Raw genomic sequence first — 14,746 nt, 5'->3', positions numbered from 1 at the left:
GTCGTCTATTCCCAATATTCTTTGTATGATTTTACAGCGGCTAGTAAAGCAAGAGATTGGATCGTATTCCATAGACAGCGTACCAAGGTGCAAAGTCTCCTTTACCAATTCATAATCATGGCGAGAGCGGTGTAGGTGGACGTAAACTTGAGTGCGGTGTCGAAGAGGAAAGAACCAATGGAGCCACTGCGCATTCACATGGGAGTTAGCAAAGAGTTTCTCTGGGCTGGAGAGACCAATTTCAAGAAGGCGGAGAGGAGAGAGGTCTTGGGGGCAAAAACGCACCGAGTCCGGCCCTTGGGGCCAGCGCCGCTTGTGTAGCCAAAGGCGTAAAGGATACGGGACAGGGTCCAGCCGGCGCCGAGGACGGCGCTGGCGACGGGGAAGCGGAGGCCGGAGATGAGAAGGGCGCCGAGGAAAGAGGGCTGGTTCTCGGTGAAGTTTGCGTGAGCGCGTTGTGCTGTGATTATGCGTTACCGTTAGTGATTCCGGCTTCTCTATTCCTTCCCTGTCTGCTTCAATGGGAAGGGAACAGAGGGGCAGAAGAGGCAGGAGGAAAACCGTACCGCAGTTGAACTGGTATGCCTTGGGGTCCTTGTCGGCCTGCTCGTTGGAGGCGTAGGGGGCCGGGTAGACGAGGCCGCTGGCCTTGCGGTACTTGCTTGTCAAGAGAACGTGGGTGGTGTTGATGAAGAAGGTTGAGGCGGCGACGAGGAGGACGTAGCTGTTGGATGGGATTTGGTTAGCTCCCCTGAGCTTCAAAGGTATCTGCTTCTGTCTGTGGAGAGGGAAGACAGGGAAAAAGAGAGGTAGAGAGAGTCCGCAATACGTACCCGTACTCGTCGGGGACCTGGAGAGTGAGAGGCATGATGGCAATAGGGTGATTGAATGGAGAGGTGGTTAGAATGAGCTTGCTGGATTACTGATCTGGGTGTTCATGCAATTGATCAAAGTAAGTTTTGGCGGGATGCGACTTGGTTGTGTGTACAGGATTGACAGGCAAACGGCTACGCAATGACCATAGTCTTTATATTTACTAGTATGCGACCTTAAAGCTACGTCAGGAACGTGTCCTTGCCTGGGGGGTCGTGTCCGTTTAGCTCGAGACGCCAGACGTTTTGGTCCGGGCTTTCTTTCTCCATGGGACCATGTTCAGGTCCAAAAGAATTGAGGTGGTCCTCCGCTCCGCTCTCTATCCCGGGCTACCTAATCGTACCCTGAGCCCCCTTGTGTTCTAGGCTGGGCAGACTGTCGTGCCGTGGCACCGAGCCTGCCATGTTTTCCGTGTAGGCGGATACAAATGCGTGTACCTCGTGGTTGGGCGTAGCCCTTGGAAGATGAAAGAATAGGATCGTCGGGGCATCTCAGGGGTGGAGGACGGCCACATTTTGAGCCCGATTGCCGATGATGGCTGCGATTGACCAATCACTGTCTGTCCGGCGAGCTGTGAGCGGGGCTGTTTTGACGTCCCGTTGTGCGGACTTTGATGCGGACTTTGGACTCACCTTAGTAATCGCTTGCTTGAGGAAGAAAGTGCATGAGATTCTTCCGCAGCGTACGGAATCATTGTGCTGCCTTGGAGATTCCAACGACAAATGTGTGAAAAGGAAAGTGAAGTTATTCCCATAATGACACTACCTTACATTGAACCCTGCGCTGTTGCCCAGACGTACGTTTCTTATAAGTGATTAAGGTTGGTAGCGTTTCGGGACTTTTGCCCGTTTGGCAGCTCTTCTCTCCCAATAAGATGCTGACGGGGAGTTAGCACGCAATTTTAGTACCGGCTTCGCCTTGTGATCGGCCCCTAGGATCTCTGGGGTCGACGATATCTATCCGTACCCAGGACTGTTACCACGAGCTTGACAAGGACTCGGGAGGCAGATAATCTGCAGCCACTTCCGAAGGCGCCGGTGATGGTAGGCGACGTTCCAGAGTGTCGGGTCAACCGGTGCTAGGTCCATTCAATGTTTCTCAGGCTCTGTAACGATTCAGCCGGTGCACCTGTCCTCGGGAGGAACCCAATCGAGGCCCAGACCCTGGAAAACCCTTCTCTCGGCTGTCAACATGTCCGGGGCCCGCCCGAGATCGCTGGTCTCTAGGTCGACCCAACTACCGTCGAGCCGGCTTCGAATTCCACTACTGTCAAACTTGTAGCTCTTCCGCTGCTTGCAATACCGGCGCAGGTCTCGTTGAAAAGTCGTCTCTCCGCTCCAGCCCAGGACAGCGCATCCAACCGTCTTCCAAGGACTGATGATGATGTCTACCCGCCGGTGCGGCCTCTCTTGCGGCCCTTTTCCACTCGTACCCGGTTCCTGCCAAACTACGAGTGCTTTGTCGAGTGAATCGAAGCCGCTTCCCCTAAACTCGTTCCCCTTCCAGCTGACGGGCTGCTGACCCCTCTCGCTATTATGTTTACTCAACACGAGGGTGTGCGTTATATGCCCAGTCTTTTCCAGGCTCATGACCAATTTGTCGACAAAGTTAAAAGTGACAGACTCATCCGGGTGACTTATCACCACGTCGACGTCCCCACTACCTTGCTTGCCACGCCGGTAGCCGCCAACAATGACAAGCTGAAAGTCCGGGTGAAAACTGCGGGCGTGAGCCAGGATCGTGTCAGTGATGGACTCGACTTCAGTTCGAGGTATCTTAAGCTTGAACTCGTCGTAGTACTTGACGCCAATTTGCTGCACGCGACTTAGACTTGCCCAGCCATGTTCGACAACGTCGTCCAAGTCTCGCCATCCTGTAAATGCTGGTCAGCAGCATGTTCTGGCTCAAGAAGGCAGCAACACAAACCTCTGCTGTAGAAATCACGAGCCGTAGCATCACCGACCCCCCAAATATCGTAGAATACCTGTATAACGGCAAACTTGGGGTTCGCCTGGGCTTCATCCGCCTCGGGAAGCCTACCAGTTTCTTTCCACTCATACCACAGCTCGGCGATCTTAGCGCCGCAGCCGGGTAGCCTCGCAACTTCTATATGGAACATTAAAATATGCCAGGCATTGATCGAAGTTCCTCTCAGCAATTGTGTGCTCACCTTGCGAACTGGCTATCTTGTGAGGATATGCCGATATTGTAGCTATCGAGGTTGAGTACGCCCTCACTCCTATTTGGTCGCCTCCTAGTTTCCGTATGGTTCTGATTGTCTTGAGTCCATCAATGAATGCTGCATTTGGAGGATCAACGGGCGTAGATCTTTGGCAAGCATACGTCGTTCTGAGATACTGGGGAACAGGTGGCAACTTCAGTGTTGAGGCGTTCTCCGAAGTTGTCTGTCTGATCAACGAAGGCACTGACCGGTGCATCCCGGTAGGAGATTGCGCCTTCTTCTTCTGCGGTAAAAGACCGCCCTGTGTTTGAGACGCACTGTCGGCGGCAGCGCGGGACAATATGTCACTTCCCATAATAGTGAGAGGCGCGCGGTCTTCCTCCTTCTTAATGCCCATATAGAGAACATAGTCATGAAGCGGGAGTACCTTGTTCTGCGCAAACGAATCTTGGAGCCAGGCCAGCTTCACGACTGTGACAGTGTTCGTATTGCCGGCGGCCTCCTCAGGAGCTGACGATGTTCCGACGAACTGCGATGTGCCGCATCCAAACCTCTGTCCATCTTCCGTGTACACGGTAGAGTCGCTGTCACTTTTAGAAGATGCCCTCTTGCGCTTCCTAGGCGTGACGAGATGCGCATCTGCGACAGCCGCTGCATCCACCGGATCTGTCAGTACCTTCTTTCGCCTGAGTTCAAAAAGTGCCCTCTCTCGTTTGAAGATGTTGCCGACAATGATCTCGGCCTCGCTAATGTCGTATGTCAGACTCGGGATTCTTCCTTCGAGCTCATGTAGCTGATCCGCCTCTAGGTGAGTGGGAAGGAGATAGATCGAGGGAAAATCGAGATCTGTCATAGCCCCTAGCCAGAGTTGGCGCGTGAGTTGCTGCAAAGAACGACTATGGTAATGCGAGAAGGCCGGCCTTTTGTTCGGTCATGAGTGATATGAATGCATTGTAAGTCGTCCAGTGGCTGTCATTCGTGCGATGTGGATGTCGTTGGCAGAGTGTGAATGAGAGTACTTCCCCACTGCCCTTGACTGGTTCTCCTGCTGAAACGGCTGGAGGGTTTGCTCTGCACTTGCAATGCGACTGAAGCTTGTCGCGGGGTTGATGTGGAGGGAAGAGCAAATAATTTTTCGGACGCTGCGCGCTGTCGGCGATTCGTTCAAGTCAAGGCGCTGACATCATCGTCCCTGTACCATATGATTTAGCACGCATCACGTACTTCTGCCATCAAATCTCTCCTCAGATACGTTTCTGAATTAGCCTTTCTGGTCCAAGGAAGAATTTCTCATTCGTGCTCCATTTGCCAGGCACTCTACGTATTTCCCGTTTGTGTATCCTATTCTTACAACAACGAGATGCTTCCGCGAGCCTGAGAGAAGAAAACTTGAGATGCAAGGGGCGGCGGGCAATACCACCAACCTTCATCAAACCCTCGGCCACTCCTCCATCGTCGTGCGGAGTCTCTTCAGGCCATTTCTTCGTCAAGGCACTTTGATGCTTCAATGTCTTCCTCGTAACTCTAGACATCCTCAAACTCCATGTCTTCGTCACTCTCGCCGTCATCCCCATCCGCTGGTGCTTCCACCTTGACCTTCTTGACTGCTCTTCCTTCAGACTCTGGCGAGGGCTCAGCTTTGATAGCCGGCGCCGGAGTTGCGATGCTCGGTGTGACATCTTCAAAGGCGTCTTCATCCTCATCATCGTCGTCATCTTCCTCCTCCTCCATTGCTCGTGCTGCCTCAGCCTCTTGCTCGGCTTTGAGGCGGGCGAAGTAGTCATCCAGCTCTGCATGTTCCGGATTATCTGCTGACTTTGACAAAGCCCCCTTGTCATCCACCTCCTCAACCTTGGTGGCGGGCATTGGATTGGCCTCGGCAGAGAAGGACTCGCCCGTGACCGTACTGTTAGACATCCACGAAGGAAGTGCATTTTGCTGTGCGACCTTCTCCTTGCGGGCCTTCTCCGCTGCCTTCTCAGCCTCTGAAGGTCCGTCCGCCGTTGAGATGCTGACTGACATAGACTTGGGCCCAACATTATCGAGACCCTTGACTGATGTTGGCTGCAAGGATGAAACAGGGATGGTGGTTACGCTCTGGTAACTGGCGTCGCGGACAACTGGTAAGGCTTTACTGATTGCGATATCGAAGGTATTATCTGGGACAATCATCTCGTCTATGCGCGGCAACAGTTCGGTGATGAACTTGAACTGGTTATTTAGTCGTGTCGACTGCTCGTGGCCTGTGGAGTTGCGCTCGAGATCGTGCGTAAGCGGACCATTGCACCGGTGACAGACAAAGCCAGTAGGGCCAACGTTGTCTAGCACCTCCATTTGCGTCCATTCTGATTTACACCGTCCGCAGAAGTATTCCTTGCGTTCGCTGGCCGGCACCGTGGTGCCTTGGATTTGCTTGTCGACTGTGTATACACGCCATTTGATGGCGTCAATCGTTTGGCGGTAGTCAATGTAGTAGTAGGTTCGATTGACAGGACGTGGCTTCGCCTCGGGATTCTTGGGATCTTCTCGATATTCTAGTCTCGTGTACCTAAGTAGTCGCCGTTGTCAGTCTCTGGAATCGCAGGAGAGAACTCAGGCGCAAGGCTTACACAGCTAGAAATCGGTCTTCTCTAAGCTTTCCACACGCCTTGTGGAGATCCTTTGTGTTCGTTGCCATCAGATACGCCAAGTCATCGTCTCGGAGGCTGTCGCAAGTTAGCAAATGTCGTGCTGGAAAGCAAGAGCGGCAGACGCACGCAGAGTGAATGATCAACGCATCAATGATCAAAATGAAGCGCGTTTCGTAGAAGGCGCGCATAACAGACTTGACGAGAGTTTTTGCGAGATCCAAAGGCTGCGCCATATTGTTGACTGATTGTCCAATTTCGCAGGGAAATATTGAGTGATGATGCTTTCTTTGAGGTATGGTGAGGCCGAGAGAACGTTTGCTTGGCGAGCTTAGGAAGTGAAGTCCATGGCAGGTGGGCTTTCAGCAGCAGCGGCTTGCACTTGCGCATGCGCTTGCCACCAGCAGAAGGAGGCCTGTCTTTACTGCGATTCGATCGAAGGCAGAAGTCTCGAAGTGGTCAGCCTAAGGACATTGTCTTGCGAAAAGCAGAGGTGGGATTGCGCCGTCTTTCACAACTGCGTAGTCGAATTGCACTTTGTCTTTGGAGAAAAGATCTAGGCAACACGCTGATACTCTGGGGCGGGCCTAAGGTAGCCGCAGGTTGTAAGGCAAGGTACCTAGCTCTTGCCTACCCAGCTTCTTCTAGGTATCGGTAGCGTACGGGGTATTCGTAAGTACCTTACCCCGTACCTTGCAGGTCTTACAGGCATCCACTTTGAGCACAGCGCACTTTCGCGGAACAGTACCGCAGTGCCTCACAGAGTTAGTTACGGAGTACGAAATACGCAACAGCACTGCAAACGCAATATCTCGAGTCTGAAGTAGGACCTTCGTAGATTTGCCTCAAACAACGATTCGCTCTCATACGATAGGCGTGCCGGACCAGTTGACAATAAGGATGCCGTCTATCATTCACTCAGAAAGGCAGGCCATGGAGAAGAGATCACTCGGAACACGGCAATGCAGACCCTTTGATTTCCAGCCAAATCAGCAGGAAGAATAGACGCTAGAATAAGAGAAACCATCCATTGACATGAAGTTCAACGTTCCACCGGCCGTGTGACAGTCCAAACTCCATTTACGGCCCTGCCGGTTCTGAGCGTGGCCGCGAAGCTACCCTTGAACCGCCTGAGCAAGCTGGGATTCAGGATATGAGGCAGCTGTAGAGAGCTGACTTACACTCTCCTCCTCCAAATCAAAATTACCGAAAAGCCCCAAGAACGCAGAGCTGGTATCGTAACTCGTTCCTCTACTTCCCGCGCCGGGAGCCCCAGAGAACCCACACTGCATCGCCCAAATGTACTAGGTTCATCCTCTCCTTTGTATATGCCTCAAAAATTCTCGCCGTCTCCTGTCTTACGCATACTTTCGAAGCTGTTTCCTAGTCAGTGATGGACTCGCAATTGGTTGTGGTGGAGGACTTACATCAAGAGTCAGCGCTCTAGAACTGTTGACTTCTTGATCGCGATAAACACCGACCAAGCTCTCACTGTCTTGGAACAAACCGGTCTTGAGACTGATGACAATGAACTGCATGCCGGGTCCAGCATGCTCGCGGATGTACTTCTTGATCTTGTCGACATTGGCGTTGTCTAGCGCAGCGTCGACCTCATCTAATACGAAGAACGGACTTGGCTGGTAGCTGTGGATCGCAAACAACAGAGCGAGAGCAGCCATTGTCTTTTCACCTCCGGAGAGATGCTCCATGTCTCTGAACCGCTTCAGCGGCGGCATGGCGTGATACTTGATACCTGAAAGGTAGGGCGTGTCTGTGTCTTCCTCAATATCGAGGTACGCTTGGCCACCGAGAGGGTACGCCTCTGATCGAGTCAGGTCCTTGTAAACGTGCGAGATTTGTTCTTGGATGTGCGTAAAGGCCTTGTTGAACAGCTCATAGCGCTGAGCCTTGACGTGATTGAACGCATCGCGGGCCGCCTTAAGCGCCGCTCTGGAGTCTTCGAATTCCTTCTCCGTGTTCTTCAGCCTCGACTCGACGCTCTCGAGCCTCTCAATCGCCCTCATGTTGGGGTTGAGCTTCTCAAGTTCTGAGGCCAGAGATGCAATCTTATCCTGCAACTTCTCCTCGACACTGGCATCATCAGACTGCATTGAGTGTCAGCAAATATTCACTAGGCTTCGTTAGAAAGGATTTGCTTACCGTCTTCATCTCCTCGTCTAGGGCATCGTAGTCGATCTCGATGCCATGGTTCTCGAGAGCAGCCGTCATCATGTCTTCGTCGTCCACCTCCTCATCGACGTCCATGGCATCGGCATCTTGCCGCAGCATATTGTCCTCATTTGGCAAGTTGTCAAGCGAGCCCTCGAGTAAAGGCACCTGGATCTGGTCAAGTTTGCATCGCCTGAGCAAAGCAAACTTGCCCGCGCTGTTCTTCTGCACCACAGTCTCGAGAGCATTGATTTCTTTTTGCCTGGCGTCGATTTCCTTGCTTCGCTTGTGTACTTCAGCCTTGGCTTGGGAGACCTTTTGGCTCTTCTCTTCCAATTTGCCACGGTACTCCTCGAGCGTTTCGCTAAGCGCATCGAGCTCGTCAGAAATTTCGTGACTGGAATCCTCAATGTCTGACTTCTCCCGTTGATAACTCTGTAGGTCGCGCTCAGCCCCCTTAAGAGTTTCTTGCAGCTTCCTAAGACGTTTTTCCAGGTTGCTATGCATGTCACGTGCCAAAGTGAGTTGACTTTGGAACCTAGACTTTTGTACCTCGAACTTGGTCCGCTCTTCGTCGGCTTCCCGTTGCATATCGCGGTGTTCTGTCTCGTAAGCCCGGATGTCGCTGAAACCGAGCCTCCTACAGAAGTCCGAGAAAACCTCATCCTCCACTTGTGCAATGGCATCCGAGAATTCTTTGACCGTTCGTTTTGTGGCTTCGAGTTCCGCCTTCTTCTCCTCGTACTTGGGGTCGAGCTCGTCAAGCTGCCTCTCCTCGTTGTCCCTCTCTCTCTTCTTCGAGTTGTAGTTCTTTTCCAAGTGCGCCAGCTCAGCCTTGGCAGCGGCCAGACGGGGTTCGAGGCCGTGGATCTCAATCTGGAGAGACTCCTCGGCAGCGCTACGCCGACCAGACTTGGGAAGTTTCTCGATTTCCTCCTTGTATTTGGCTGCCATCTTCTTCAGAGGCTCCAAGTCAGTGTTCTCGAAACGCCTCTTTCCACCCTTGTCCTGAGGACCACGACCACCAGTCATCATACCCGTCTTGTGGATGACCAAGCCGTCCAGAGTGACCGTTTTGACAGGGATACGCTTCTCGTACGAGATGACCTTTGCGATCTTCTCGTTATCACACACCACAGAGCTGCCACAGGCGTATGCCATGGCACGTTCGTAGGCAGCATCAAAGTCGATGGTGTCAATGGTCAACCGGGCTCCCGAGATGCCCTTAATGGCCGAGTTCACCGCGTTGACCTTGATGTTGTCGAGAGGAATGAAGGTCATGGGCGGGAAGCGCTGGTCCTTCAGGTACTGAACACACTCGTGGCCAGTCTTCTCCGTGTCGACAATGACTGAATCGAAGTCGCGGCCCAGTGCAATACCAACAGCCTCATCGAATTTCTTCTGTTTGGGCTTGCAGAGATCACCGATCCTTCCCTTGACGCCAGGATAGAGTCGCTTCAGGTTGTTGACCATTTCTTTCATCCTGGCTTCCCTGTCATTCTGTCTGCGCCCATCATCGGCCTCCCGCAGTTGCTTGGCCACAGTTTCAAGCTTTTCCTCTAATTCTGTGCGTCTTTGGCTGGTTCTAACACGCTCAGACTGGATTTGATGGTACTGCTTCTTTTTCGTGTCGATTTCCTGAGACAGTGCCTTGATGTTCCCCTCGGTTGATGACTTGCGCTCACCGAGAGTCTCCAATTCACCCTCGTATTTCTCTAGGGCGGCCGAAAGGGTGTCAACCTTGCCCTTGAGGGTATTAACGGTGACCTCATCAGTCTTTTGTTGGCGGATCAGATTGTCAAGTTTGCCTTGGTTGCCAGCGACCTTTTGGACAACCTGTGAGCGAAGTGAGTTGTACTCTTTGCGGTCGTCGTCACTGAGCTCCTTGCCCAGCTTCTTCATTCGTTCTTTGAGTTGCTTCTCGAAATGTTGCTGGGCTTTCTCGGTTGTCTTGAGTCGGGCCTCGTCTTCCTTGATGACCTCGGCCTGCTTGTCGCGCTCTTTACGCACCGGCTCCATTCGCGAGCGACCCTGTTCAATGTTGCGGGTCTTTTCCTCAATCTTTGCGTCAATGGGGATGAGCCGGTGCTCCAATTCGTCGAACTCGCGCTTCTTGGCGTTGATGGCTTTTTCCACTCCATTGACATCCTTTGCCGCCGCTTGCTGCTCTTTCTGGGCGACTTCGAGTTTCCGTCTGAAGGATTCGACGTTGCGCTGAAACTCCTGCAAGTTCTGTTGGTGGTCGTGAATTTGCTCAGTAGACTCATCCATGCCACGTTGAAAGTGATAGAGCTTCCACAGAGCATGTTTGACGATGGCTTCGTCTCTCTCGTCCGTCTTCTTCTGGAAGTTGTCTGCCTCCTTCTTCTGTTCCTGATATTGCTTGATCTCGGAGTTGATGCCGCGTCTTCGGTGAAGCTGAAAGCTTTGGTTCTCAGCAGCTTGCTCAGCTTCAGTCTGCAATCGTTCGTATTCAGCCTTATACTCGAGACTTCCGGAGATTTGTTCGATCAGTCTCGTGAGGTCTTGCGGTGATTGCGCGGCAATAGCCTCAACATCTCCTTGGAAGACAAGGAAATTTCTAGCCTTAATCAGGATGTTCTCGGATTCGAGCGCTTCGTTGTACTGCTGGGCTGTGACAACACGATCGTTGATGCGGTACTCGCTAGATCCCTGGTTCGTGATGGAGCGCTTCCACTTTTGCTCGTCACCGGCATCGTCTTCGTATACAGCCATGACCCATGCAGTCTTTGGATCGGTCCTGGAGGCTTTTTGCGACAACTCGTCTCCGTCGCCGTTCGAGTGACCATTACTGCCATTCGCTTCAGCAGAGCCGTCGTCGTTGATTTTCGAGGTTTTCAGCACGCGGCCACGGTAGACCAGGTCCTTCAAATGGGCTGATCGAAGATGCGACGACTTGATACCAAGCACGAAGGATATCGCGTCCATGCTGTCGAAATATGCACATTAATTGCAAGTCAAGGCAGCGTATGCGATGGGGAGGACTCACGAGTTTGACTTGCCGGATCCATTAGGCCCAATGATGGAAGTGAAGTAGGAATCACCGAACAAGAGGATATGATGGCCCTTGTAGGACTTGAAGTCTATGGGGTGACATGGTCAACGCGAGAAAGACATGGAAAACGATGCTGGACTTGGACATACTGAAAAGCTCTAGGCGGATGAGCTTTCCCATCTTGTCGACGGGTTGTCGCTAGGCACGCGACGAGGATTGATACTGGGTGTACGGTTGTGGTGGGCTTGGGTCGCGGCTCGTCGCAAACGCAATGCGGCGCGCAAGACGAGGGGGGAAAAGGTCGAGGCGGATGGCCAAGGCCTGGAAAGCGGTACTAGATTGGTCGAGGTGTAGGCAGGGACTACGTTATACAGCAGTAGTCAAGTCGAGTGTTGAGGGCCTCGAGCTGGCCTGGCGCATCGCGAAGAAGCACTCGGAAGGGATGGTATCTTGTCTGTCGACAGTGAGGTCGCGGTGGTTGAGTCTACTTGGATTTCCCCACGCGCGTCTGAGTGCTGCTGCACCTTGACGCGACAGGCAAATAATTACGGGCCACACACTTGAGGCTGCTACGCGCTGGTGGGAGCGCAAGCCACTCTTAGCAGCAGATAGTGGCTCGACATCTCACGTGACCCAGCGGAGACTGCAACTAAGTGCTACCTTAGCTACCTAGGTACCTTACCTTAGGTATTCGTGGGTACCTCTCTTGGTACCCTACTAGCCGGAAGTGTACGGATGCCAGGTATCTAGGTAGATAGCAGTACCCAATACCCAGGAGATGTCAGCTGCAGCCACTGGGAGTTTTTTTGTTCTAACCAACCAGAGAAGCAGCCAGCAACACCTGCACATTTCATGGGCAGCCTAGCCACTGAAGTACGGAGTAGGTATGGAGTGCAGACTTCACAAGACTTTAGCAAAAGCCTGGTAAGGAAGGTACTTTGAAGTCGCGTCCACCTGTCTGTCTTTCCCGTCTCCACTTGTCCTCGAATCCAAGTGCCGTTGTGTTCAGTGCATACCTGGTCAAAGACACATATGGAGTACACTGGATAGGTACCTATAGCTTTGCCTCCCTTCAGTAGTGCAACCTGACTTCTCGAGTTTTAGTTACGGCCATGAAAGCAACAGGAAAGCTAACGTAAAGATAAAAGTCAGGGACAGATCCTGCTTCAACGCGTGAAACTGCCTGGTGCTAGACCGTCCCGTTCTTGACACTGGAGAGCGCGATGCGGATCACCCGATAAGCTTTAGATGGCGGAGCTCTTATGCCCTGTGACGTATCACGGAGCGACCCCTGTTGGAAATGTTGGTCCAGCTCCCCGTCGCCAGGCAAGAAATACATCTGCAGCTGCAGCCAGTCAAAGTCTTGCGACATCAACAGTGGCGGTCAATCAGTCAACACGTGTAATTCATCGCCAGCATCCTCAACGTGTTCCAGACCTACCTTACTCTTTTCCACCCTCCTCAACCCCCCTACTTCTTGTCATTTGTGCCCACCCCGCCCTCCCATCTCCGAGTCACGCTGCCAAACTACCGTGCAGCTTGTCACCATCGACAACCTAGTACCTACTAGTCGAAGCCTGCGCTACCTTATCCCGTGCCCTTGCTGCTTTCGACACCTTTCTTCTACAAGACATCTTCCGTCAGCACCAAACTCGTTCCTGCATTTGCCTCATCCAAGCTGTGTCTATCAGGCGCATTGTCGAAACACCTACTCCCAGCCTCGGGGATCTTGAAATTCATGGCCTGGCCTTGATGAACTTCTCAAATAGGTGAGCTCTCCCTTCAACTCCTGCATCCCTCACGTTTCGTTTCTGCAAACGCGCATTTCTCCATCATGGACCGACGAATTCACCCACAAAGACTAACATGTGGCTCAACGTTACCTTAGACGACCGACAGAGAACTAAGACAATCAAACCGAGACTTCATCCGGACCGTCTCAGGTCCTGTCAAATATGGAAGAATCAAAACCAGTGGATGTACCTGGCGCCAAAGGCGAGGATGCCCAAACGGACAGCGAGGCTGCTTTCACTCCCGACCACACCGAGACACAATCCGCCCTCAGCGGTTCTCCTCCTGACCACGATGGTCTTCATACCCCGACCCTTGGTCCTGTGAACTCGGGGAGCCCCAAGCTTTCGAGACACGGGTCCTTCTCCGGCAGCAGTTCCTACCAGGAGGACTGGGACGTTTTCCCGCCCCTCGACCGCATCTCTGTACTCGATCTTCTCGACAACTTTGCTCTCCCACAGCAGCTGGAGAAGTTGCAAAAAGGCTTCTCTGCCCAGACGCAAAAGGTCCGCAAGTCCAGGGATGCATTTAAGAACAAGAGCCAGCACGCGCGTGAGCGCATGGTCGACGAGTGGCGACGACGCGTCCCTACCGCCGACGAGCAGTTAGAAAGATACAGGAAGCGGATGCGCACCAGCGTCGACAAGCTGGGAAAGCAATGGAACGACACTAGGGTGGTCACGATGCGCGAGAAGGTCTCATTCATCTTTGGCGTCATGAATATCTTCGTCAGCGGTCTTCTCATGGGCGGATGGCCCGAGTACTTTCACTTGTGGTACACCGTCCAAGTGCTGTACTTCATGCCTATTCGATACTTCACCTACCATCGTCGGGGATACCACTACTTCCTCGCCGATCTTTGCTACTTCGTCAACCTGCTCCTCGTTCTCAGCATTTGGATCTTCCCTGGCTCGAGACGACTTTTCCTAGCCACCTACTGTCTCGCATTCGGCAATAACGCTGTAGCGATCATCATGTGGAGGAATTCGCTCGTCTTCCACAGTTTCGACAAGGTCACTTCATTATTTATACATATCATGCCTTGCGCAACGCTCCACTGCATAGTCCACCTGTGGCCAGCAGATCTCCAGGCCAGTCGTCTACCTGCCATCTGGGCTCTGAAACACTCCCCTGCTGGCTCAAGTGGAGGCTACGGAAATATCGTCTCTATGCTTGCCTGGAGCTCTGTTCCCTACGCTATCTGGCAGCTTTCCTACTACTTCTTCATTACTGTTCGTCGGCGTGACAAGATTGCTGCCGGTCGGCCGACATCCTTCACTTGGCTGCGCAAGTCATACTCCAAGACTTGGATCGGGAAAGTCGTTCTCTCTTTGCCAGACGCCCTGCAAGAATCTGCCTTTATGCTGATCCAGTACTCGTACGCGGTACTCACCATGCTTCCTTGCCCCCTGTGGTTTATGAGCAGGTATGCCTCGGCGGCATTCCTCTCCATCGTCTTCACCTGGAGCGTATACAATGGAGCGACCTACTACATCGACGTCTTTGGCACACGTTTTCAAAAGGAGCTCGAAGCACTGAGGGCCGAGGTCAAACAGTGGCAGAACACACCCGAAATAGGCGGCCAGTCGCCCCTGATGACGCCGAATCCCGAAGGGTCCGCGCCGAGCGAGCTGCACCTCACAAACAGCCAAGACGGAGCAAGTGGCAACCTCAACTCGGCTTACAAGCACGAGAACACGGTCATGGAAGAAAGCATAAAGGCCGGTGCGCAGTCCGATCGGATTCCGCTGCTGAGCGAAGAGCTCTCGGCCCAGGGGGTAGCCAGTGGGATTGATGGGGGTGCTAGAGACGTGGCCAAGGAGAGAAAGGCAGCAGGGGCATCTTGAGCTGTCACGTTGTGGAGGAAGCCTTCCTAAGAGCTGGGTGCTACTACCTGTTATGACCCCCTTGAATTATGGTTTAAGCGCGAAGCGATCATCATGTCACTACGAGGAGTACATGGTCTGCCTGTTTTGTCTCATCAAATCGATATCCATTGAATATCCGTAAACTCTTTCTCGTCAAGTACTTCTCGCCATGCTACTTGGTTTGACCCCGAAACAGCGGGGCCGAGCTATGGTCTCTCCG

At 52.9% G+C, this 14,746-nt stretch overlaps 6 protein-coding genes across 6 annotated transcripts; 2 read left to right on the top strand and 4 right to left on the bottom strand.

The window, feature by feature from the left end:
• Positions 1 to 101: 101 nt before the first annotated feature.
• On the bottom strand, positions 102 to 868 carry CTAM01_03904 (MAPEG family protein; the record flags this gene model as incomplete). Its single annotated transcript, XM_060519934.1, has 4 exons — positions 102 to 186; positions 286 to 460; positions 567 to 724; positions 834 to 868. The coding sequence occupies 4 exons, from the start codon at positions 866 to 868 to the stop codon at positions 102 to 104; spliced, it is 453 nt and encodes a 150-aa protein (XP_060385355.1).
• A 1,120-nt stretch (positions 869 to 1,988) lies between these two features.
• On the bottom strand, positions 1,989 to 3,908 carry CTAM01_03903 (uncharacterized protein; the record flags this gene model as incomplete). The annotated part of the gene is made up of 3 exons (XM_060519933.1): positions 1,989 to 2,746; positions 2,800 to 2,979; positions 3,044 to 3,908. The coding sequence occupies 3 exons, from the start codon at positions 3,906 to 3,908 to the stop codon at positions 1,989 to 1,991; spliced, it is 1,803 nt and encodes a 600-aa protein (XP_060385354.1).
• Positions 3,909 to 4,579: 671 nt separating this feature from the next.
• CTAM01_03902 (TFIIE alpha subunit) lies at positions 4,580 to 5,918 on the bottom strand (the record flags this gene model as incomplete). The annotated part of the gene is made up of 3 exons (XM_060519932.1): positions 4,580 to 5,603; positions 5,665 to 5,760; positions 5,812 to 5,918. 3 exons carry the CDS (start codon positions 5,916 to 5,918, stop codon positions 4,580 to 4,582), a joined length of 1,227 nt encoding a protein of 408 aa, XP_060385353.1.
• A 1,122-nt stretch (positions 5,919 to 7,040) lies between these two features.
• On the bottom strand, positions 7,041 to 11,047 carry CTAM01_03901 (RecF/RecN/SMC N terminal domain-containing protein; the record flags this gene model as incomplete). Its single annotated transcript, XM_060519931.1, has 4 exons — positions 7,041 to 7,787; positions 7,843 to 10,801; positions 10,862 to 10,955; positions 11,017 to 11,047. 4 exons carry the CDS (start codon positions 11,045 to 11,047, stop codon positions 7,041 to 7,043), a joined length of 3,831 nt encoding a protein of 1,276 aa, XP_060385352.1.
• A 1,082-nt stretch (positions 11,048 to 12,129) lies between these two features.
• Positions 12,130 to 12,600, top strand: CTAM01_03900 (uncharacterized protein; the record flags this gene model as incomplete). The annotated part of the gene is made up of 1 exon (XM_060519930.1): positions 12,130 to 12,600. The coding sequence occupies one exon, from the start codon at positions 12,130 to 12,132 to the stop codon at positions 12,598 to 12,600; it is 471 nt and encodes a 156-aa protein (XP_060385351.1).
• A 222-nt stretch (positions 12,601 to 12,822) lies between these two features.
• CTAM01_03899 (F-box protein) lies at positions 12,823 to 14,505 on the top strand (the record flags this gene model as incomplete). Its single annotated transcript, XM_060519929.1, has 1 exon — positions 12,823 to 14,505. One exon carries the CDS (start codon positions 12,823 to 12,825, stop codon positions 14,503 to 14,505), a length of 1,683 nt encoding a protein of 560 aa, XP_060385350.1.
• Positions 14,506 to 14,746: the final 241 nt, after the last annotated feature.

This window comes from Colletotrichum tamarilloi (assembly GCF_030869305.1).
Source record: "Colletotrichum tamarilloi strain Tom-12 chromosome Unknown Scaffold_9.1, whole genome shotgun sequence".
Lineage (NCBI taxonomy): Eukaryota > Fungi > Ascomycota > Sordariomycetes > Glomerellales > Glomerellaceae > Colletotrichum > Colletotrichum tamarilloi.
This window is presented reverse-complemented; position numbering and strand designations above follow the sequence as displayed.